The sequence below is a fragment of the Harpegnathos saltator genome, unplaced genomic scaffold, assembly GCF_003227715.2.
Source record: "Harpegnathos saltator strain DR-91 unplaced genomic scaffold, Hsal_v8.6 scaffold13, whole genome shotgun sequence".
In the NCBI taxonomy this organism is placed as follows: Eukaryota; Metazoa; Arthropoda; class Insecta; order Hymenoptera; family Formicidae; genus Harpegnathos; species Harpegnathos saltator.
In genome coordinates, this window is record NW_020229906.1 from 780,491 (window position 1) to 802,607 (window position 22,117).

Here is a 22,117-nt window from a genome sequence, read left to right on the forward strand (position 1 = left end):
CTATTTTATATATCAGCGTGTGTCACTTTGTAATATTCACAAGTCATCGTCAAATCTGTGCGTCCAATTTGGTGAATTTAAAATTGAGGGGATCTAGCTTTCCCTCTCTTTCTCTCCCTCTCTCTCTCTCTCTCTCTCTCTCACTCTCACTCTCACTCTATCTATCTCTCTTTTTGTACACGACCGAAAACATTGTTCCTTTCGATTCGCTCGCATTCACGAGGAGATATCTTGACACACGCGACTGATCGATTCTTAAAAATTAGATAAAATCGGACCATATTGTTAATCGTGTGAGCGAGAAGATGTGTTCCGTGAATATTATAGAAAAAGATTTAACGCGCGTGTAAGCGCAGCAGCCTGCGTTAAAATCGATGATTCACAGACCGAGATAAGAACTTTAACACGTCCACTCGCCTGTATAAGAGTTCGCATACATTCTTCTGATACAGTTAGGAACGCATCAAATGACAAATATTGTGTGATGATACTGAGGATAAACGGGATATTCGACATCAATCAATTGCAACGAATAATTCAGGAAAATCGTACTACGATTAGAAAAATTTGATAACTTAGGTGCGTGACGTGTTAAGTCTATTATGTCGCTCTGTATGTGCGTACATAAAATCAAGTTAACACACATTGTGTTTGCGAAACAGCATGATCGCGAAAGAATCTCGCGATTTTCTTTTTCCTTTATACATCTCGAATATATATCTCGAATAATTGTACGTGGCATCTCGGAAGAGAAAACATGCTCGACAACAAGCGCACCTACAATTGTTTATTTGTATTTTCACGTGTATATACTACCACAGCGAGCGCATGAGTATTTATTCAAGGCGGAGATGTGCTGTGATTTACGTCCAATGTATTTACTTCCATGTGAAGAGAATTGGAAATAAAATAAAGATATGTACAACGTTAGACTTGGCGCACAGTCATTTATCTGATAAACATCCCCCCACACAATTTTCTATTTATTTTTGCACATTTCTACTATGACCGCGTAAATCAGATTATTGTATTTGCACATACACACACACACACACACACACTTACTATGTTAATTATATTCATCCTTAGATTTTGATTCTTAATTTCAAATTACCTTTTCGCATAAAAAACTGCAACATATTTGGAATTCTTGAATACTATTAGGTAGAAAAATAGTAACTCTGTTTCGTAGGCGGCCGAAGAAAAACTTCCCTCTTCCGACTCCGAGATTCCCTCCCTCCAATTTCTTACTCGACCAATGGGACAAGAAGATCACAATTATACAAGTGGTTGTGTAGGGCGTGGTCTAACGAGATTTAGTTAAAGGGACAAGTTGCCAAAGGACCAAACAGTCGGAGAGGGGATGAGTCAGCGTACGAAATATATACAGGTATATATGCAGATATCCTAAAGATAATAGAAAGGAGATAAGAGATTGTTAACGAGGTACGATTCCACTGCTAATCTGTACTCCACGGACGTGAAAATATGCAGACTAAAAACCATCAGCTTCGACTAAGACATACGTCCTTCCCTGGCGAAAATATTTCTACAAGAAACTACAAGAAACTGCTTGAATTGGAACACTTTCAAAGAAAATAAGAGATCATTTCAGACTCTGGAGAATTCGAAAAACTGCGTTTCTATGAAACTCTTTATTCATTGCCTGAGTAATTATGCAATTTCCTTCTTTTCTCCAAACATTTACCTTGAAATTTACCTTAAAATACTGAAATTTTCCTAAAAATAAAAAATGAAGAGTGGCAAATATAGAGAAAAGGGACCACCCTTCCAATGTCAATAATTTTCATATTTGTCATCAAGGTCATTACCCCCATTAATGTTATGAAGATTAACATATTGTTATAAACAATAAGCGCAAGCTATAATCTTATATAACAGCTTGCTATAATCTTATATTATAGCTTGCTATAATCTTATATTATAGCTTGCGCTTATTGTTTATAACAATATGTTAATCTTCATAACATTAATGGGGGTAATGACCTTGATGACAAATACATTTCAGTACTTCAAGGTAAATGTTTAGAGAAAAGAAAGAAATTGCATAATTACTCAGGCAATGAATAAAGAGTTTCATAGAAACGCAGTTTTCCGAATTCTTACAGAGTCTGAAATGATCTCTTATTTTCTTTGAAAGTGTTCCAATTCGCGCAGTTTTTTGTAGTTTCTTGTAGAAATATTTTCGCCAGGGTTTGGACAAAGGACAATACTATCCTTTGAATTTTTACAAGGTTCTTTATCAGATAAGTTTTTTTAACTAGAACCGCTACCCCTACCGCTTATTTTACCCTCTCTTTTGTATTTAAGACAGCCCTAAAGGTTTTGGCCAATAACAGGATATTTGCACTAACAAGTGTGGGAGAAATCAGGAAAAATCAGCAAAGGGACTATAGCAGCAGGGACAGTACAATTCGGGCTTTCAAGGGCTTCGGACGGCTTCGAAATTCCTTCAGTGTTTAATAGTAGTAATTTTCCATATTTTCAAAATTTTAAATAGTAACAAGCGGTTTTCCTAATTACATAAGTGCTCCATTAATAAAACTTGCAAAATGAAACGAAACAATTCCTTTAGAATAAAACCTTTAATCGAAAAGGATCAAGCCGTGCAGAAGGAAGTCAAATGTGATGAATGTAATTCAACGTACGTCATACCCCATCGAAGGCAAATGTAAGTACTTTGTGTGAAAATCGATTAAAGCCTTTGTCCAGCATGACGTTTCTTAAAATTTTACGTGTTGCAATAGATAAGGATTCATAGCGACAGATATGCCAGAAATGCTTTATTGCCGCTTCTCTAATACACGAAAGAAAACTCTTTAATATTGCACACTTTCGAAAGTGAAAGTGCGAATTCGACAGCATAAATAATCCTAACACATTTCTTTTTATTTAATACATATAATTTTTATTTAATACATTTAATTACATAGAAAATATATAACATACATAACAATCTTCCGCTTTCAGTTATCGCGAAAGAAAAGGCTCGATAAGTTCCGATTTACCAAATTTAACACTGATGGGACTTACATTCAGTTCAGAAAGTCCTCTAAAATGTAGCAAAGATACGATTTTTTATAAACGTAACATTATATGGAAAGCAATAAAATCCGAAGAAACAAGAGCAAACACTAGTATTAACACCGATGAAGAGGTACAGAATACAAAAATTTCATTACTTTCATCACTACGCGTAGATATTATAAAATTGTGACGCCTGCAGGTCCATCTTGGTTGCGTCCGAGCGGGTCCTTCCCGCGAATGATTTTCCGCCCCCTGCGATAGAGTCTCACCGAAACGCAGCTCGCCGGAGTCCGGATGCAGGAAAGGGTCGCGCCCAATTCAGTTCACACACGTGCTCATACGTATACTTTATTCAAAGGATTGATAAAATAACAGTTGTAAAGTGCCGCCGAGGTGAAATAATTTGCGGTAGCCCGGGGACGGTCCGTTCCTTTCGGTTTGGCCGCGATTCGCTCCGAAAACGACGCGAAGGCGGTTATCCCGCAGTGATCGTCCGGTTCCCGACTTGTTGCTGGTGTCGCGGAGGGGTGTCGGTCGCGGTAGTTGCAGCGGTGCCGCGGAGAGCAGGATCTGCGCTAAGTCGCCGTCGGGACGGGGACGGCGACTTAGCGCAGGAACCGAGAACATTCGAGTTTAGCATAGAACACGCTCGACGTGGGTATGGGAAGCGAGGAGGGTGGTTCCAGGAGGGTGGTGGGAACGCTCGCTTCGGGTAGGAATAGAGAACTCTCTGTGCGGTGGTTACTGGCGAGAACACTCGCTCCAGGATACCCGAGAACTCTCGGGCGGATAAACGACTCGTCTGTACGAGATAAGGCGTCGAAATCTGAATGTTCGCTCGGCGTCTTACATCGGTCTTTTCCCACCCCCCGTGTCTCTCGTGGCACTGACGCGCGACGGCCGCATGCCGCGCGCGCCGAGGTAGTCCTTGCCTCCACGTGCGTGTCGCGCGCGCTCGCTCACTCTTCGCTCTTTTCGCTCGCTCGTTCTCGCTAGCTTCTTGCATGCTTCGCTCGCCCGCTCTTGCTCTTTTCGCTCGCTCGTTCTCGCTAGCTCCTTGCATGCTTCGCTCGCTCTTGCTCTTGCTCGCTTGCATATCGCGTACGGTGGACATCCCGCTGACGGGGTGCATATTGCACTGTTCGGCGCGTGACGATCTGCGTATCGTCACAAAATGAAAAACTAGAGATAAAATAGCCGGGATATTAGAAGAATAAGGTTTCTTGTATCTTATATCTATTACTTTTGTTTAAGATGCGAGAAAACGTTAAGTTGTGCGACGGTAACAATGGGCTTGAGGAAGCTAGAGGGAGCTTGAATGAGCTAAAGGATCGTTGTCCATCTTGTGCCAACTTGAACGAAATTACGGTTGATGATAGCACTTTGGATGAAAATGACTCGTTTGTAGCAAATTCGGATAATGAAATCCAATTGAATGATATCATCAATCATAAATTGAGCGAACTCAAAGAAGACAAAAACTATAACTGGAGACTTGATAAAAGTAAATCAGCTACCTCGGCAATGAAGATCACACATATGCCTGACGAGATAAAAATGGATAAAAATCTGAAAAAGTATTGGTTGAAACGATCTGAACTATTTCACCAATTTGACGAGGGAATTAAATTAGACCAAGGTATGACATTAATGTATTTTAAAAATATTTATTAATTATTTTTAAAATAGGAAACATAAATATTCCCTGCAATATAATATACAGATATGTAACGACAATGCGTTCTTACAGAGAGTTGGTATTCCGTAACACCGGAAAGGATCGCCTTACAAATAGCTCGAAGATGCAAGTGCAATACTATTATTGATGCGTTTTGTGGTGCAGGAGGCAATACAATACAATTCGCGCGCATGTGTAATAAAGGTACGTATAACCATCGCATACATTTTGATATTATAATTTTCGCAGTGTTGGTAAAATTTTGCTTATTTTACTTGCGCGTCACCGATATTGATAAAGGATAATAATGTCATCACCAAGTCGTGATTGAAAAATGTAACTTATCGCGGTAACGAGGTGATAATTAACTTGTTACACCCGATCGCTGATTCTTTATTCCATTGTGTGCAAAACTAAATTTGTAAACTGATTTTTTCTTTGCAGTGATAGCAATTGATATTAGCCACACAAAAATTCAACTCGCCAAACATAATTCCAAAATCTATGGCGTTTACGACAAGATCAAATTTATAGTAGGCAACTTTTTCGAGTTGGCGCCGATGTTAGAAGGAGATGTTGTGTTCTTAAGCCCACCTTGGGGTGGGCCGACATATCTAGACGCATCAGTGTATGATATCGGAAATATTTCGCCTAACGGTGGGAAAAGCATATACAAAATAGCCAAGCAAATATCGTCGAGAATAGCATACTATCTACCTAGAAATATAAATATTAGACAGGTAAGATATAAACCTATTTTTCTATTTATACATATATTTGCATAAAAATATCCCAGATAGCACCGGACATCCAATGGATGTACGTTTCACGTCCAATTTATGTCCGATTTACGTCCGTGGACATAAATTTGACGTAACAAGGATGTCCTTATTTGGACGTCGGACCTGTAGGACGACCTGTAGGACGTCCGATGTACGTCCATCGGACGTTCATGTCCGATAGACGTCCGAAGTTGTGACAAACGTACGTCCTATGGACGTCTTTTGTAAAAAAAATGGACATATAACGCACGTCCAGTGGACGTCCGTGTGCTATCTGGGATATTTTTTGTGTCATCTATTAAACATAATTATAAATAAAATTATAGGTGAGGATGCTAGCGGAAGAGGGACAAGGCATGGAGACTGAGCAATATATGAAGGGAAAGAAAACAATTGCGATAACCTGTTATTACGGAGAACTGGTTTCAAAAGTGAAACCAAATGATGAATAATAAAGAATGTACCTGTTATAACTATGTTGTATTTATTTTTCTTATTACTAATTAATATATTTTAGACTTTCATAGGCTTTTTTTTTTTTCTTTTTAACTCTGCCTACGTTCCGGCTGTCGGCCGGATGATTGACAGCCCTCGTAGCCGGTCCCAAGCCCGGACAAAAGAGGAGGGTTCATAGAAGGTGAGGCTAGCAACCTGCCTACGGTAAAAAATGAATTTGCTTCAAGTACCAATAAGATAGCCTCGGACCGGGATGGACCTACCTACCAATGACGACACGGCCTCACAAGAAAATGTTGGACAGCCTTCGTATAGGACTTACAACTTGTTAGTCCTGTACGAAGAAGAAGAAGATATTCTTTTTTAATAAAATTGATGTCTTGCATCGTAAAAACATATTCCTCTCCTGATAATAATTCTTTATTGTTTTGCATTGGTTTATGCTATTGCATGAGACTGACATTCAGCTAACTTAACTAATCGATATAAAGAGAAAAGAGAAAAATAATAATTTGATGCCAATGATCGACATAGAATTTCTAAGAAAATTAATTTAAACATAACAGTAACAGAAAATTATAAAGAAACAAATATATAATTGTTATTATATCACGCTAAGGTCTCTATCTCCTCGGCCATTTTGATTAAGGAAGCGAAAGCATACACGCTCAAAATTGTTGGAAAATACATTAAAATGAGGATATATGCGTAAAATGATATTTGCAATCGGTCAACTAGGTTAACAGCAAAATAAACTGTAAACTTTCATTCTGTTCTAATAATAATAACTTGTAAAATTAATGTTATAGAATCATAAGAAAAGTCATCTTTTAAAGGCGACATGTTAGCTCCATTTTGTCAATTTTCCACGATGCTAATTGGCTATCTCGAAATCTCGATCTCGATGCGAGTTATTGCTTACTTCGACTCGCGGTTATTACGAATAGTTGACGTCATAAAAATTGCGCAATTCAACATTTATACATAAAGTATACAATAATATAAAATATAAAGTATACAAAACCATAAAATATACAACAATTTATACATAAAGAGAATTAATAAATAGCCATAAAATTTTTAACGCGACCTATCTTTTTAATCCATCTTTTCTTATAATTCTATCGCATTAATTTTATATCTCAATACTACATGTCTTTTAACAAAAAATTGAAATAACTACTACATAATACGCATGAAACCAAGATAGCAACACATTTGATAAATTTTTTTTTTCATTTATCATAAAAAGGTATTACTGGACTATTAAATTAACATTTTCGTTGAATATATCAAAGACAAGTTTAATAGTTTATAATAATTGTACAATTTCATGTAACTGTTAAATGATTATTCGCTACCGACATCCTTTCATTTCGTTTTTTAATGGCCTAAATTAATGCTTAGTGATACAACTTCATGTATCAACATCAATAGTTGTCATGCTCGCTTCTTCAGGTTCTGCGGGTATTGTTATGCCACCAGTGTCTATACTCTCCTCTTCTTCTCTAGGAATTTTTAAGAAGCAATGCATTGTCTCGTCATCCTCTTGCTCGATCGTAGAATTATTTTTGTACAAAGTTTCTTTAGTTGGCAGCGAGCCTTCGAGATGTTTAGAAGGTATCTGTATCGTGATTGTTTGCGAGGTGCCGTCAGCGGACGTTGAGGAAGACATCAAATTAGCTTCTAATGTATCTCCGACTTTCGAGAAGGCGCCTAAACAGCTGTAAATCAATTGTGCTGCTGCGATATTGCCAGGAAATACTTCTACATTTTCATTATCTGAAAAGCGACAAAAGAAATTTATTTGCCAACTCATGGTGGACAATTTGATAAGGATTTGCATAATATTTACCCTTCTTCTGTGCATTATGTTTAATCAAGCCTTTCTCATGGTCTCTTAAGTGCTGGATATAACTTTCATTATTTACTGTTTTAAAAGGACATAAATTACATGTGAATAAACCAGATAGCATGGGATGCCTAGATTTCAAGTGATTTTTATAACTACTGCTCTGTATAGCAGTATACGAACAATGTTGACATTTGTATGGTCGGAACCCTGTAATGGAAAATTTTATGCAATTCTTTCATAACTGGTAATATATTTTATATACAAAATACACATCTACCTGTGTGTTGCATAATATGTCGTCGTAAGGTGTTATGATCTCCAGTTTTGTACTCGCAAATTTCACAACTGAAGGGTTTATCACCTGTATGTTGACGGAAATGCATTTGCAACATCGCCTTTCTCGCGCTAGCATGGCCGCAAACGCTGCAAACGTACGGCCGTAGTTTGGAGTGTACAGCTTGAATGTGATTCTTTAAGCATTTCGAATTTGCATAGGTTTTACCGCATATGTCGCATTTCTTAGAAGTGTACCATCGCGTTACTTCTAATGTCTTACGATCTAAATGCATTACACGATGATTACGTAACTGACTGGCTTGCTTGAAACACTTCCCACATTCGGAACATTCGTACTCACGAGTCTCACTGTGCACCCTCATATGCGTTAAAAGTTTTACCATGGTAGCACTTTTGTAAGCTTTACATATTTTGCAAGTAAACAAACCTACATCTGAAAAGAAAATAATCTCAAACCAGAACTCATCGAATGTCTTATTTAAAAAAGAAAAAAAAAACTTTGTGTGTGTGTGTGTGTGTGTGTGTTTATTTCATGTTATTATATACAAACCTATTTGATGTTTCTTCCATAAATGTAAGCTGCATTGACGCCATTTCGTAAACTTTATATCACGACAAACATTACATTTAAATGTTGTCACAGTTTGAGATTCTGTATGGCAAAGAACATGTTGCTGCATAATCTCCTCTGAGGCAAATTTGTATGGGCAACCACGATACGAACATCTAGAAAAAAATATATACCATTTAAATAAAATAAATAAACTATATACATATATATAGTTTACTATCTAACTGTTTTTATATGATGTAAAATGTTTTTTTATAACATCACATACTTAACAGTTCTTTCTGTTAATTCAATCATCTTTTTGTTGAGTATGTATTCTGAGTCTAAGGTTTTTGGCATCTTCACTTCATGCTTTACTTCAGTGCTCTCATCACATTCCTCTACATGTTCGGTAACTAGAGTAGAGCCTGTTAGATCATTTGTTAAATTTTCTTTTTCAGATTTATCTGCTACGGTATCTGTTAATTGATGATCCTAAGAACAATACATATATGTTACATTATTTATATAGAAGTAACTTGCACTTTAAAAAATAAAATTTAAGATAGTTACTTCAATCATGTGTTCTTTGCAGCTTTCAATAGAAGAATAGCAGTTAGAACATTCCCCACACATGTAAACTAATTTTGATTCACTTATGTTTTTAGATTCTTCTGTTGGCTATATAATATGTAACAACATAATATATAATTATATACATAATTTGTATTATATTGCAAATCTCAAATAAACAAATTATGATTTCTTTATCCAAAATTACAAGTTCTAATTTAAATCTAAATATTATTTACCTCAAGATCTAGAGTAGGATTCATGTGTGTATTTTGAAAGTGATCTAATAACTGCATCTTATCTTGAGTCGTATAAGTACATATTTTGCATTTGAAAGCAGTTACAACTTCCACAAAATCATTAGCATTAATACTGTTTTTCCCTATAAAGAAGTCCTTTTCAGTATTATTTGTAACAACTTCATATTGTTCTTCAGAATGTTCATTCATATTTTCAAATATTATGTTTTCATTGTTGATGTATTCATTTCCACAATTATCCATGTCCTTTGGCACTAAGAGTGTTTTATCATGGCAATTTTCCTGGTCAACAAATTGACTAATGTCCAATTCTTGAAACACTCCATTTTGTAATGCATACCACACTTCTCCATCCAAAGAAGCTAAAGGAATTGATTCTTCTTCTTTTGCTAGTTCTTCTGCTTCAGTTTCTTTGACGTCAACTGTATTTTGCTTTTCACTGGATATTGCATCTTTTACATTTGTATCTGATACGGTTTGTAAAATGTATTTCATTCCATTTATTTGACAACTCAAGTAAGACACATCTGCATTTATCTTTCCGTTCATGATAAAAGCTATACAATAATCCAAATAATCATTGATAGATTAAGTATCCAGGCATTTATACTATGAAATAAAGAGGTTATCTCTGCAATGGTAAACAATGTAATTATATTATAAGCAATATTCAATCAAAATCAGGATCGACATATTTTTATATTAGATGTGATTCTGTATGTGAATAAACAGAATGCGCATTCGTAAATATTCGAATTCGAAAATGTGTCGAACGTTGTACCTCATACATGCGAGCGTCTGGTTCGAGATTTTCAGGTGTTCACGTGTAAAACAACGAATACGAATCGTCAGCAAAGTAATGACATGTAGAAAAGTGCATCATATCCATGGACGATTGTGACTATTTCTAAATGATACAGCCCAGATATTGGAAAAAAAAATATAAATATCAAGATTCAGCACATTATATACGGGATCTGCCGATGTACGCCATTTTTCGTCACGTGACAACGTATAGTTTCACATCTTTACAATATAGATTTTGCTTATTTTTAAGCACCATATATAAGTAATGCTTAAAAATAAGCAGATACATATATATTTCTTTTTATACATATATTTATACATGTTGAATAATACATAAAAATATAAATGTAACTATAATAATTATAAGTTAACTATAATAAATATAAGTTACTTTCAAAAAGCCTATATATGTCAAATCACGCATGTTTGGGTGTTCTCTCCATATTTTGTCTAGCAATTTCAGGAAAGAATTGTGAATTATATTTTTGTTTTATTGTAGGTTTAGGAGTTTCAGATGCTACAACAGATACTGGATCACCTCTTATTTTGGCCATTAAGGCATTGGTTCTTAGTTTTTCACTTTGTTCTCTCAACAATCTTTCTGCTCTCAATTGCTCTATATTTATATTACTTTCGCTTTTAACTTCTTCCTTCTTGACAGATTCTTTATTCTTTCCTTTTTTGTGTTTTTTATATTTCTTATCCTTTTTATGTTTCTTGTGTGGACTATGACTCTTCTGATTAGAATAAGAGTCATCAGTATCATATTTTCGTTTAACAGCTTCTGTCTTTACTGTTGGTTGATCTTTGGTTGATTTTGAATGCGTAACAGTCAAATATCTTTTTATGTCAACCATTGGATCTATCAAAGTTTTTTTCTTTGTTTCTATTTCTATATTCTTGTCTGTATCCATCATTCTTTTTGGTAATTCTTCGTACCAATTCTTCTTTCCTAATGCTTCATTTGTATCTTGCCCTAAATATGTTAAGTAACCAATTTGTTTCTCATATTTTTCCTTTTCTTCTTTCTTCTCTTTCTCATGTTCAATATTTGGCCTATTATAGTCAATCTTATTATCTTCTAAGTCAACAAAAAAGTTGACATGCTCTGATTTTGTACTACTAATATTAGTTTCCACACGACCGTCATATTTGGATCTAGCTTGATGCCGTAACAAATTTACTTTTGCTTCTGTTTCCTAGCGTGAAAAGAGAAATTCGAGTTATAATTATGAATACTAAAATAATATGTATGTGAGCACACACACAAGTTTAGTAATACTTTTCTATAGTTTTCTTATAGAAATTTTGTTTCGAATACAAAATTTCTATAAGATAAAAATGTTGAAAGATAATTTATTACGTACAGCTTTTTGAATTCGCGCCTGTTTAATCTTCTCCTCTTCCGCAGCTTTTGCTTCATCCCGACGTACACGAGCGATATTCTCTTTCGTTCGGACATGCCACCTGAATATATGTAAGACGAATGATTAAAAAAGTAAACGAAAGAATATAAATAAAAATAAAAATACTTCTAAATGAGCTATTTATACCTTTTCTTTGGTAAAATATTCATTGCCAATAATAAATGAAAACTACTGTCCCGTAGAGGTAAAAAGTTAGGTTAAGCCTACTAGAGAACTTTCAAGGCCCATCTACTGGCTGCAAGAATAAGGTTCTAAGCGTAAGCAGTAAAGGTCATTCTACATTGAGGTTGTAATAGACTGCAGTAGGCAAATTAACCAATCACAGTCGATTATTCTTCGATCATAAGGAGAACAATCGATGATTGGTCAATTTGCCTACTGCATCTACTACACCTCATTGTAGAATGATCTTTAGAAATAGACCAATCACAATCGATTATTATAAGAATAATCGATTATGGTTGGTCCATTTCTTAAGCCAGCGGCACACGGTGTTTGTTTCCGTGCTGGACTGCTTGCTGGATGAAAATACTGCGTTGTGATTGGTATATTTTCGAAGATGAATGAAAATGCACCAATCAGAACGTAGTATTTTCATCCAGCAAGCAATCCAGCACGAAAACAAGCATCGTGTACCGCTGGTTTTATTCTTGCAGCCATTGTAGATGGGCCTTCAGAATTGCATTTTATAGTCAAGCTACGTAAGATGGCAGTATTCTCAAATATTCCCTTTCATCAGAATAATTAAAAATAGTCTCTTGTGTACATTATATACATATATTTAAATATAAAAAGGGCATAAAAAGCTAATATTACATGCGTCATATATACAAAAAGGGCATAAAGGCGGATTCACACTTTAGTAGAAAAGCAGAACAGCAGGAACCAAGAGAGTGACGGTAATAGTCTGTCTCTCTCCTGCAAAAGAGATTATTTCATTGGCTACGGAGCCTACGGGGTATCTAGTGTCCCTAAAACATAGAGTATGGCCACGGTACGTGTTCGTTTTTATTGGTCGAAACGAATTTTGTAAAAACATGGCGGAACCAATAGAAATTGTTACACAGAACGTAATAATTTAAAAATGTAGTAGATAGATATCTTTACCTAGAATCTGTCTAAATTTCTATATATTTTTATCTAGATGTATGTATATGTAAAAAATTGGAGACAAGTGTTGTGAGACAGAAGAGAAATATAAAAAATAAGCAAGCCGTGAAAATGCGCGATCAGATATAATATTTATTTGCTACAATAAATAGGATAGCGAATGAGGTAAAATAGAATTGAGAAACATTCTCACAAATATTTAGAAGTGGGGAAAGGAGTGAAATAAGAAAAGTACAAAGAGTTTGTATAACTCGTTTTTATAATTTAAACGAACAAATATAAACATTTTGTCTTCACATGAGTTTTGTCTTGTCATAGAAGGATTTGGGTTAGCTCCATTATCATCATTATTATCTGAAACTATCTTCAAAGCTGACTTTTCATTTGTAACATTTCTTGTATCAGCCTGCAAATATAAATTTCATTAAAGATTTCTACAATTAAAAATTTAATTTGAAGATAATATGAGCAACAAAAAAAATAAATTTACATTACAAGTAAGTATATTATCGAAAATTGTTGGAACTGCATGTTGCTTTAATTTTCGCTTTCCATCAATGTGAGGCTTCTCCCACATATTATCGGAGAAGTGTACCTATACATAAATGAAACATCAGAGAAGTGTATCTATACATAAATGAAACAAGAATTATTTCATAACAAAAAAGAATTCTTAATCTTCTACTTTGCATATAAACCATTTTCTCGAGGAATTCCATTCCTGTCTCCCAATATTGGTAATCCACAATGCTCTTCTAGTAAGATCTGCAGGAAGCGAGTAGAGTGAAAAGCCTTTCTGATAATAATTTTTACAATGTGGAACACAACAAGTTGGCATGTTGAAATCTAAAAATAAATATCTTTTTATTGCATTATATTATAAGATCGTTTTATTTCAGGTACTGTTCAGAACAAATGTGAGGTTAAGATAACTTTTATTACGAATAACACATCTTTATAACATTATAATTTTTAAATACATTAATTTTTTTATTTTATAACTTGGAAACCACATACAAAATAATTTTACTTACTTTTAATATTACAGTTTGTAGCCAGACAATTTTATCGTATACAACGCGGTAAACACAATTACATATATGCACATATACATGTATACACTGCCGCCATGTTTTTACAAAACTAGGCCGAGTGGCCAGACTCTATGTTTTAGGGACACTAGGGGTATCTGAATGTGAACTTAAGGCCAGTATTCATAGTTGAATCTTATATTTAAAGCCAGCGGCACACGGTTCTTGTTTTCGTGCTGGATTGCTTGCTGGATGAAAATACTGCGTTCTGATTGGTACATTTCCGAAGATGGATGGAAATGCACCAAAGAACGCAGTATTTTCATCCAGCAAGCAATCCAGCACGAAAACAAGCACCGTGTGCCCCTGGCTTAATAGTAAATATCGAAACGCAACATTTAAAAAGAAATTTTTAAGAATTAATATTTCAATTAAAATTCCCAATTTAAATATTTAAATTTAAGCTTGAAACATTTTAACATTTTCTTCAAAGTTAACTTTCATGAAAAGAGCTTTATATTTTTAGGTAACTTCTTTACATAAAGATTATTGCTCTGATTCCATATAGTGATGTGTAGGGGCACAAAGTGGGGAGAAATGCAATGGTGGACAATGAATATTTTCGAGTAAAGTGCGGTAAAGCACTTTTATTAAAATTATTTTAGGATTCCAAGTGTTTCTGTCACTAAGAAAAATTTCAAATCGACAAAATGCCACCGAAGAAGGCGCCGGCGCCGAGCAAAAAAACAGAACAAAAGAAAAAAGAGAAAGTTATTGAGGTAAAAAGTAGTTCCTACTTTTCACTTATAACCAAAAATTGTTAATTTCCACATGTTTTCCCACATGTTTCCTACATGTACGCATGTAGAGCTTTAATTTATATTTCGTCTATAATGTCCTGTCGGAATATATAATTTTACTTAACCTTCGATTTCTCTAAACTATAAATTATTCTTTTTTTTTCAGGACAAAACATTTGGTATAAAAAATAAAAAGGGTGCCAAGCAGCAGAAATTTATTCAACAGGTTGAAAAACAAGTGAAATCCGGTGGTGTTAATCCCCGCAAACTTGAAGATCCCAATGCAAAAAAACTGGAAAAAGAAAAGAAGCTCAAAGAACAGAAGGAATTAGCACTTATTTTTAAACCTGTCCAGATGCAAAAGATAGATAAAGGTAATAGAGTAATACCATCAATATTAATAGATAATTACTATTACTCAAGTATCGTTTGTAAAATTTTTAGCTCAATTTTCTAATTTAAATTTACTATCTATGTATCTATTATCTTACATTATTCCCTAGTGAACTTTTTTATACATATACTTGAGTTTTTAGAAATTTTGAAGTTTGATATTAAATTAACATAAAAATTAATTAAGATACTCAAAATATCATTAAATATAAAAATCATGAAATTTAGTATAAATATATCATTAAATATAGAAATGGCATTGTGTTTTATGTGAAAATTATGTTTACAGGTACAGATCCTAAGTCTGTTGTATGCGCATTCTTTAAACAAGGACAATGCACAAAAGGGGATAAATGTAAGTTCTCCCATGACTTAAGTGTTGAACGTAAAGCTGAGAAACGTTCCTTATATTGTGATATGAGAGATGATGATAAGGAGGCAGATACAATGGATAAATGGGATGAAGACAAGCTGAAAGAAGTTGTGGAAAAAAAACATGGTGGTGGTGGCAATCGTCCAACAACTGACATTGTAAGTTGAGTAAACAATTCATAATTATTCATGTAAAAGCAACAAATCTCTTAAAAATTTGTTCCTAGAAAAAGAAAATAAAATGTTTTCTTTAATTATATTTTCTTTCATTAGATATTTTCTTTTATTAGATCTGCAAACACTTCCTAGAAGCAGTAGAAAAAGCAAAATACGGTTGGTTTTGGGAATGTCCGTCTGGTCAAAAGTGCATATACAGGCATGCCTTACCTCCTGGATTTGTCCTAAAGAAGGATAGAAAGAAGGAAGAGAAAAAAGATGAGATATCCTTGGAAGATTTAATAGAAAAAGAAAGGGCTAATTTAGGACTGAATCAAGTATACAAACATATAAAATATACAATAATTTTTCATTCGGTAAATACATTTTATAAAAGGCATATTTTATTTATTCAATAATTTTCACAGACAAAAATAACATTGGAGACATTCTTAGCTTGGAAGAAAAGAAAATTGAAAGAGAAGGAAGAACAAGCAATTAAAGATGAGGAGAAGAAGAGAAATGATTACAAAGCTGGCCGGCAAGTCGGCATATCGGGCAGAGAGATGTTTTACTTCAATCCAGAGCTCGCAGCCGGAGATGGTAATATCTTACCTAAAATGTGGTTCGTTCAAACTTCACGTTCGACGCAAATATCATATATTTTTAATTATCGCAGGTATCGACGACGGAGACGAAGCAATATCTAGTTATGTTCGTGAAGAGGACGATTATGAGGATATACAATATAGAGAACTTGATACGGAACGTTTAGCTTTTGAAGCTAGCGAGACCGACACTACGGGTATTACTGTAGCTGCTGCAGATCGGTTAAAGATCAATAATGTCGCCGATAATGACAAAAATGTTACAGGTACAATATACAATTATATCAATGATATTTATAAAATTTATTATATCAATTAATGAAACAATATTCTAATGATTAAAGAAACACAAATCTGTTCACAGATTTTTAATTAAGATTTCTATAATTAACATGTTTATTTTGATACTAGTCATCGAATTATAGAAGTGAAATGTTTCTATTTTAGTAACTGTGGAAGAAGGTGCTGCAGCGTTAGCTATCAATGAAAACCTCTTCATGGAAGAAGATTTAGAGGGTTTGGAAGAAGAATTGGGGGACCTGGACTTAGAGGAGTAATCCAGATGTCCCGATCGTGTCTCTCCTCACGTCATGTTGGCTTCGCTTCTCCCATCCGTGTTTTATCAACTTCGTTCAATACGTATCGCTCGGATTAATCTCAAATATATTGTATACATATAATTTTCAACATATTCATACATAAATGTTACGTTTGTATATTGGAACATGTGTACAAAGAGCAGGGTACCTATTATGGAACTCGTCGGAATCGATTCCGATCGAATTTATTCCATTATTTCCGAGATTTCTATTGTCTTTTCTAGGGGAAACGGAATTATTCCGATCGAAATCGATTCCGACGAGTTCCATGATAGGTACCCCGGTGTCGCGTAAGCCAACCGGTCTATTGTAAATCTAATAAAATAAGTAAATTAAAAATAAAATTACCAGCATTCATCTATATACACATACACTAGAGATATTCGTAAAAAATATATATTTTGTATCGCATAAATATTGCACGAATTATTTTTATGTCTTAACCTTTGTTCTGCAAAGGCCCTTCTACAATCGCTGCAAAGGAAAATTCATACCTTGGCAGCAAAGTAGAAAGCATCCAATCAAAAGTCGCGCTGATGGTTCGTCTCTCTTTTGAGATAGAGAGAGAGAAACAGAGAGACAGATTATCAGCGCGAGTTCTGATTGGATTGTTACTTTTTTGATTTTCTGTCCAGGTATGAATCCTGCCTTATCGGGGAGTTTTTGCAATACTGTCTCTCAGATACCGTAAACGTAAATCGTAAATACTATATATTGGTCACGTATATTGCGATGTTATTTCTGAGCGAATAACGTTCACAATTTACGTTTACCATATCTGGGAGATGGTATTACAAAAACTATCTATTATCCAGAACGCAACTGCTATGTTGAACGACTCAATTGTCATGTGAAATGTTTTGATTTTCACAAATTCATATAAAATTTTTCATTTTTCACTAATTCGCATAAATCTTTCACTTTTCACTAGTTCACGCTCATGACAGCACTAGTTCATGACAGCAGCTGCAACACTTCTCCAATCATTTATGTCGGCGCACTCCCACTCCTCAGATTTCTGCCATTTGGTCTGTTCTTTGTAGGGGTGCATTCCGTTTCACGCATATGCGCGCATTTATCTATAGTTTATGTCACGTATACTATAAAAAATGCGCGCATATGCGTGAAACGGAACGCACCCTAGCTGTACTGTTGAACTGGTGCAATAAGTTAAAGTGAGACAAATATAGGTTTTCTCTTTTTAGCTTATTGCACCAGTTCAGCAGTGCAGCTACAAAGAACAGATGAATTAATAACTCGATAATTATTGCGAATCTCGCAAAATGGTATGGGACTTTTATGTTTGTGTCTCAACCAAATCTACCTTCACACTTCGGGTTGGCAGCTAATTATCGGACACTTTCTATGATCTGCATAATATTAATCATACACAATGTCAATTCTTATTTTTTTTTGCGCATGTTAACATGTTAATTCATGTTATAAACGCGTAACAATGTGCGAGACCGTGCTTGTCAAGTACGCTATTATGATTATAGCACGGACATAAACCGCCTGAAAGTGGATGTAGCACGGACTGCCACCACATGCAGGTTTTACCGCCGAGACCTGAAAGTGGATGTAGCATCGTAGTTCCCCTCTCAAAATGAATGCAGATGACGCCCTTTCCCAGTGCAAAAAGTCGCTGAAAAGAAATATTTTCTCTTTTGCATGTTTTGGATTAGATTGATGATCTCAATAATATATAATGGATTAAAAATTATTGTAACGTTCTTTTTTCACCGAAAAAAATATTTTCTCTTTTGCGCGTTTTAGATTAGATTGATGATCTCAATAATGTATAATGGAATAAAAATTATAGTAACGTTTTCTCAATATAAGAACTCAATTTGTTAAGTAAAAACGAATATACATCATCTTAATATAACGGACGTTCATTCCTTCAAAAACAACCAATAGGCATCGTGCATGAAGCAAACATGTGAGAGAAATTTCTTTCCCCACTCACTCACTCTCCCCACTCACTCACTTCCCCCACTCACTTTCTTAGGACCCTATATGAGGAAAAAGACGCTGTTGCAGCACACTTCGCTTTGGCGATCTAGCTTGTGTAGATGTGTTTTCTTTTTAAGAGTTTCTGCGAGTTTTTTCTCAGTCCGGCATCTTGGAAGCCATCAACGGACTACCTTTTTCATTGCTACATGAGAAAGGTAAGATAAAGAGTGCGGTAAAACTTTAGAATAGGATCTTCTCCGAATTTTGATAAATTTTTGCTACTTGCTGGATAAAATTCTTTGTTGTGACTACGACAATGATAATCAATGGAAGGAGCCCGAAAAAAATGTTACCGAGCTATTTTTTTCATGTTTTTTCGGGTCTTATAAAACTCTGACGGAAACATACACCAAATTTAAACTATTGAGTAAAAGTATAAAAAACTCAATAAACTTTAATAAACCAAAGACATAAACTATTCTCCGCAATAATTTAGACTTTATAATATAAATTTGTGCATTTGATTAAAGCAGAGCATGATTGTGAATAATGCTCTGCTTTATTTTGCTTGTAATTTATGATACGTCCTACTTTGCGTAAGGATCTTGCCAATCTTTTCAGTATTCATTTTTAGTATATCGTAGACTCATTGTTTAATAAGACGAAAGATTCGAGTAACAACTATGAACGGTATTTAATCAGTATAAAATCGATATTTAAAATTTGAAATATATGGAATAAAATTTTCATGTTTTTTCCTATAAAGATCTTAGCCCCCTCTCCTCTTCTTTAATATACCGGGTGTTTCAGACTACTCGGGTCACCCGATTTTTTCGGTGACATTTTAGAGAAAAATAGTTAACGCGACATTTTAGAAAAAAATGTTTCAAACAAAAGTTATAGGGCATTAAAGGGTCTATTAGTTGATGCTATGAATTTGACCTTGGGATAACCTTAAAAAGTCCAGTCAAGATCAACGTAAAAATCTTAAATGGATACCCAAATTTTTTATTACATCATCTTTTTCTAGCAATTTATTTGAACAACTCTTGTCTAAAACATGTTGTTATTTACCTAATATTTTTTGAGATATTTAAGGAAAATTTGATAACTTTTTCAATATTTAACTTACAATATCTCGCTAACTAGTTGTCGGAAGAAAAAGTGGTACTAGACTTTCTTGCTCTATTTAGTGCTCAAGAATATATTTTTACAATAGCGCCTACATGCTACAAATGTGCTTACTTGATTATTAAACTCACGTAAGGAAGAAGATATACGTATCGTCCCATTGCTGCAGTCGGAAAGACTCACTTCTAGTCTAGAATTTACGTAAAAACAAAGTGTCGCGACCACTCGGCGGGGCAATCAAATCATGCGAATTCAATTCAAATCGATCGACCAATCAGCTGTAAAAAAATTGACTAATCGCAATCGATTATTCTCCTTGTGATCGTGTTCGGAGTCATAGCGTGCACAGCAGTTTTCTAGAAGAATCCAAATATTCTTCTAGCCTTGACATCACGAAGCTTGCGCGTGATCTATGCGTGCTCGGTTAGCGGGGATCTCGTCGCCGAACGTTAGGCCACGGGATCCCCGGCGAGGAACGCTCGAAACAATGTTTATTGCCGCGTATTTGCCGTGTATGTCCCCGTGGCAGACCCCGAGCATGCGATCACAGCGTGTTACGGCCAACGAATTACAGCCAATCCTTATCTGCCAGCTCGAGCTGAAAAAAGGATATAATTGAGACCGAAATTTCATCTGGCTCTCTGCGCTTTTGGGTTTTCTACCGAGTGGTCTTTTACTGCCGATTGCGACCGGCGCGGATGATCTTCACTGAATTTTCGGTTAACACTATCGGTGTTATTACTTCAACGTGGCTGCATTCGTTGCACTCGGTTACGATTTCGTGAAGTGACTCTCTGGTCTTCGCGCCTGGGCCGCACGTCACTCTCCGACGCTCGATCGTACCCACCGATACATAGAGCACTCAACGCGTTTAACGTGCATTACTTTTTTGTGTCTTGTATTGTACGATTTGTAATCATATCCATTTTAAGTGCGCCGTCGGCGAGCGTCGCGTCCGCGAGCGCCGCTTGTTGCGAGACACCTTACGTCCGCCGGTCTACAGCGATTTCCGTCGATCGGACGTTAAGTTAGACGCTTTCCAAGATCTGCGTCCGCGTTTTACAAACAGAACAAGGCGCCTCGAGATATTTGCTCGATCGCTCGATTGTTCGCCGCCGTGTACACTTGTTTCGGTATACATAAGAATAAACTTCTTTTGTGTGTCGTCATACTCGCTCGGCTTCTCTGCACTCCTATTCCTATAGCGATTCAGATCGCGTACTGGCGCCCTTTGCGCACAGCGCTGTGCGATACCGCGCGATCGCCGTCGGCTGAACCCGACGGGAACAGATCGTAAAATAAACAATTGTGACATATTGATAATTGTATTTTACGTTTTAGGATTTTCTGTTGTAGAGCCCGCTTTACCGTTTAGTTACTACGTGATTCATGTGTTTTATAGTTGAGAACTGTAATCTAACAAATTTTATTGAAAATTCAATAAAAGCTATTTTAGAAGATATGAAACGGAAGCCGTGTTCTACAACCTCTAGTAAGAATTCCTTCGAGAATAAAACGTTACTATTAATTATTAGCATTAAATTAATTATTAGAAATCTTATTGTACGCCCTCCTAGTAACAGCGATTAAAGTAAGAAATAATACGACTTAGCACCGATGGTAATTGCGGGAAATGCAATTTTGTAAAGTGTATAAAATCAACGTACCTATTCAAATATTGAAATTATTATAAATTGTTAACTTAACAAATTATAATACTTATAAGCCAAAATATTTGTAACTAATGGTTGAAAATAATCGGTAACATCAGTGACTTCATCCTTTAAGTATCTTCAAGTCGATAAAAGAGAATTCACAGCGCTCATGATAACATCTTATCTGCCTTATTTTATCGATAAACTTATCGTCGGAGGAAAAAACGAGAATGATCCCAGTAAACATCGTTTAACATCGTAACATCGTAAACATATCTTGTAGACATCTAAAAGATATTTTATGAAAGATATTTTCAAGACATTTCTAAAAGATATCTAGAAGTTGTCTAAAAGATATTTAAATAGATTTAATAGTTGAAGATATCTTTATAGAATTTCTAAAAGATATCTACAGATATCTAAAAGATGTCTTGAAAGATATCTTTAACCTTTAGATCCCTAAAAGATATCTCTTCGGAAAAAATGTAAGATATCTCAAGACATTGCAAGATATCTTTTAGAAATCTAAAAGATATCTTTTTGTCTATTTGGGATTGTAACAACCGTTGATTC

At 35.1% G+C, this 22,117-nt stretch overlaps 5 protein-coding genes across 7 annotated transcripts; 2 read left to right on the top strand and 3 right to left on the bottom strand.

Moving 5' to 3' along the window:
• Nucleotides 1-2,573: 2,573 nt before the first annotated feature.
• Nucleotides 2,574-5,960, top strand: LOC105183783 (trimethylguanosine synthase). The gene is made up of 6 exons (XM_011142140.1): nucleotides 2,574-2,692; nucleotides 2,992-3,178; nucleotides 4,303-4,687; nucleotides 4,799-4,930; nucleotides 5,171-5,466; nucleotides 5,835-5,960. The coding sequence occupies exons 1-6, from the start codon at nucleotides 2,574-2,576 to the stop codon at nucleotides 5,958-5,960; spliced, it is 1,245 nt and encodes a 414-aa protein (XP_011140442.1).
• A 1,287-nt stretch (nucleotides 5,961-7,247) lies between these two features.
• LOC105183749 (zinc finger protein 665) lies at nucleotides 7,248-10,600 on the bottom strand. 3 transcript variants are annotated; one of them, XM_011142080.3, is made up of 9 exons: nucleotides 10,281-10,599; nucleotides 9,479-10,130; nucleotides 9,240-9,347; nucleotides 8,956-9,161; nucleotides 8,667-8,842; nucleotides 8,457-8,549; nucleotides 8,097-8,378; nucleotides 7,820-8,026; nucleotides 7,248-7,746 (listed from the first exon to the last, which is right to left on the bottom strand). In XM_011142080.3, exons 2-9 carry the CDS (start codon nucleotides 10,046-10,048, stop codon nucleotides 7,382-7,384), a joined length of 2,007 nt encoding a protein of 668 aa, XP_011140382.1. In that variant the 5' UTR covers nucleotides 10,049-10,130; nucleotides 10,281-10,599; the 3' UTR covers nucleotides 7,248-7,381. The 3 variants fall into 3 exon arrangements, with proteins under 3 accessions (XP_011140382.1, XP_025163647.1, XP_011140381.1); XM_011142079.3 differs by having other exon boundaries at nucleotides 7,382-7,746; nucleotides 8,097-8,549; nucleotides 10,281-10,600; XM_025307862.1 differs by lacking the exon at nucleotides 10,281-10,599 and having other exon boundaries at nucleotides 8,097-8,549; nucleotides 9,479-10,048.
• An 84-nt stretch (nucleotides 10,601-10,684) lies between these two features.
• On the bottom strand, nucleotides 10,685-12,102 carry LOC105183748 (leukocyte receptor cluster member 1 homolog). The gene is made up of 3 exons (XM_011142078.3): nucleotides 11,860-12,102; nucleotides 11,674-11,773; nucleotides 10,685-11,505 (listed from the first exon to the last, which is right to left on the bottom strand). The coding sequence occupies exons 1-3, from the start codon at nucleotides 11,880-11,882 to the stop codon at nucleotides 10,723-10,725; spliced, it is 906 nt and encodes a 301-aa protein (XP_011140380.1). The 5' UTR covers nucleotides 11,883-12,102; the 3' UTR covers nucleotides 10,685-10,722.
• A 1,027-nt stretch (nucleotides 12,103-13,129) lies between these two features.
• On the bottom strand, nucleotides 13,130-13,981 carry LOC112590647 (THAP domain-containing protein 7-like). Its single transcript, XM_025307846.1, has 4 exons — nucleotides 13,878-13,981; nucleotides 13,529-13,689; nucleotides 13,339-13,438; nucleotides 13,130-13,249 (listed from the first exon to the last, which is right to left on the bottom strand). Exons 2-4 carry the CDS (start codon nucleotides 13,679-13,681, stop codon nucleotides 13,245-13,247), a joined length of 258 nt encoding a protein of 85 aa, XP_025163631.1. The 5' UTR covers nucleotides 13,682-13,689; nucleotides 13,878-13,981; the 3' UTR covers nucleotides 13,130-13,244.
• Nucleotides 13,982-14,452: 471 nt separating this feature from the next.
• On the top strand, nucleotides 14,453-17,164 carry LOC105191017 (zinc finger CCCH domain-containing protein 15 homolog). The gene is made up of 7 exons (XM_011154097.2): nucleotides 14,453-14,653; nucleotides 14,841-15,048; nucleotides 15,357-15,598; nucleotides 15,730-15,933; nucleotides 16,024-16,198; nucleotides 16,275-16,469; nucleotides 16,651-17,164. Exons 1-7 carry the CDS (start codon nucleotides 14,585-14,587, stop codon nucleotides 16,758-16,760), a joined length of 1,203 nt encoding a protein of 400 aa, XP_011152399.1. The 5' UTR covers nucleotides 14,453-14,584; the 3' UTR covers nucleotides 16,761-17,164.
• The last annotated feature ends 4,953 nt before the right edge of the window (nucleotides 17,165-22,117 follow it).

Excerpts from the sequence above, each read along its gene's own strand:
- LOC105183783 (XM_011142140.1), top strand. The coding sequence starts at position 2,574 with ATGAAACGAAACAATTCCTTTAGAATAAAACCTTTAATCGAAAAGGAT. Across the intron at positions 3,179-4,302 it reads GTATTAACACCGATGAAGAG|ATGCGAGAAAACGTTAAGTT; the intron begins GTACAGAATACA and ends CTTTTGTTTAAG. Across the intron at positions 4,688-4,798 it reads GGGAATTAAATTAGACCAAG|AGAGTTGGTATTCCGTAACA; the intron begins GTATGACATTAA and ends GCGTTCTTACAG.
- LOC105183749 (XM_025307862.1), bottom strand. The coding sequence starts at position 10,048 with ATGAACGGAAAGATAAATGCAGATGTGTCTTACTTGAGTTGTCAAATA. Across the intron at positions 8,027-8,096 it reads ACATATTATGCAACACACAG|GGTTCCGACCATACAAATGT; the intron begins GTAGATGTGTAT and ends TTTCCATTACAG. Across the intron at positions 7,747-7,819 it reads ACATAATGCACAGAAGAAGG|ATAATGAAAATGTAGAAGTA; the intron begins GTAAATATTATG and ends GTCGCTTTTCAG.
- LOC105183748 (XM_011142078.3), bottom strand. The coding sequence starts at position 11,882 with ATGAATATTTTACCAAAGAAAAG. Across the intron at positions 11,774-11,859 it reads AATATTTTACCAAAGAAAAG|GTGGCATGTCCGAACGAAAG; the intron begins GTATAAATAGCT and ends ACATATATTCAG. Across the intron at positions 11,506-11,673 it reads AGGCGCGAATTCAAAAAGCT|GAAACAGAAGCAAAAGTAAA; the intron begins GTACGTAATAAA and ends TTTTCACGCTAG.
- LOC112590647 (XM_025307846.1), bottom strand. The coding sequence starts at position 13,681 with ATGCCAACTTGTTGTGTTCCACATTGTAAAAATTATTATCAGAAAGGC. Across the intron at positions 13,439-13,528 it reads GAAAATGGTTTATATGCAAA|GTACACTTCTCCGATAATAT; the intron begins GTAGAAGATTAA and ends ATTTATGTATAG.
- LOC105191017 (XM_011154097.2), top strand. The coding sequence starts at position 14,585 with ATGCCACCGAAGAAGGCGCCGGCGCCGAGCAAAAAAACAGAACAAAAG. Across the intron at positions 15,049-15,356 it reads GATGCAAAAGATAGATAAAG|GTACAGATCCTAAGTCTGTT; the intron begins GTAATAGAGTAA and ends TTATGTTTACAG. Across the intron at positions 16,199-16,274 it reads AGAGCTCGCAGCCGGAGATG|GTATCGACGACGGAGACGAA; the intron begins GTAATATCTTAC and ends TAATTATCGCAG.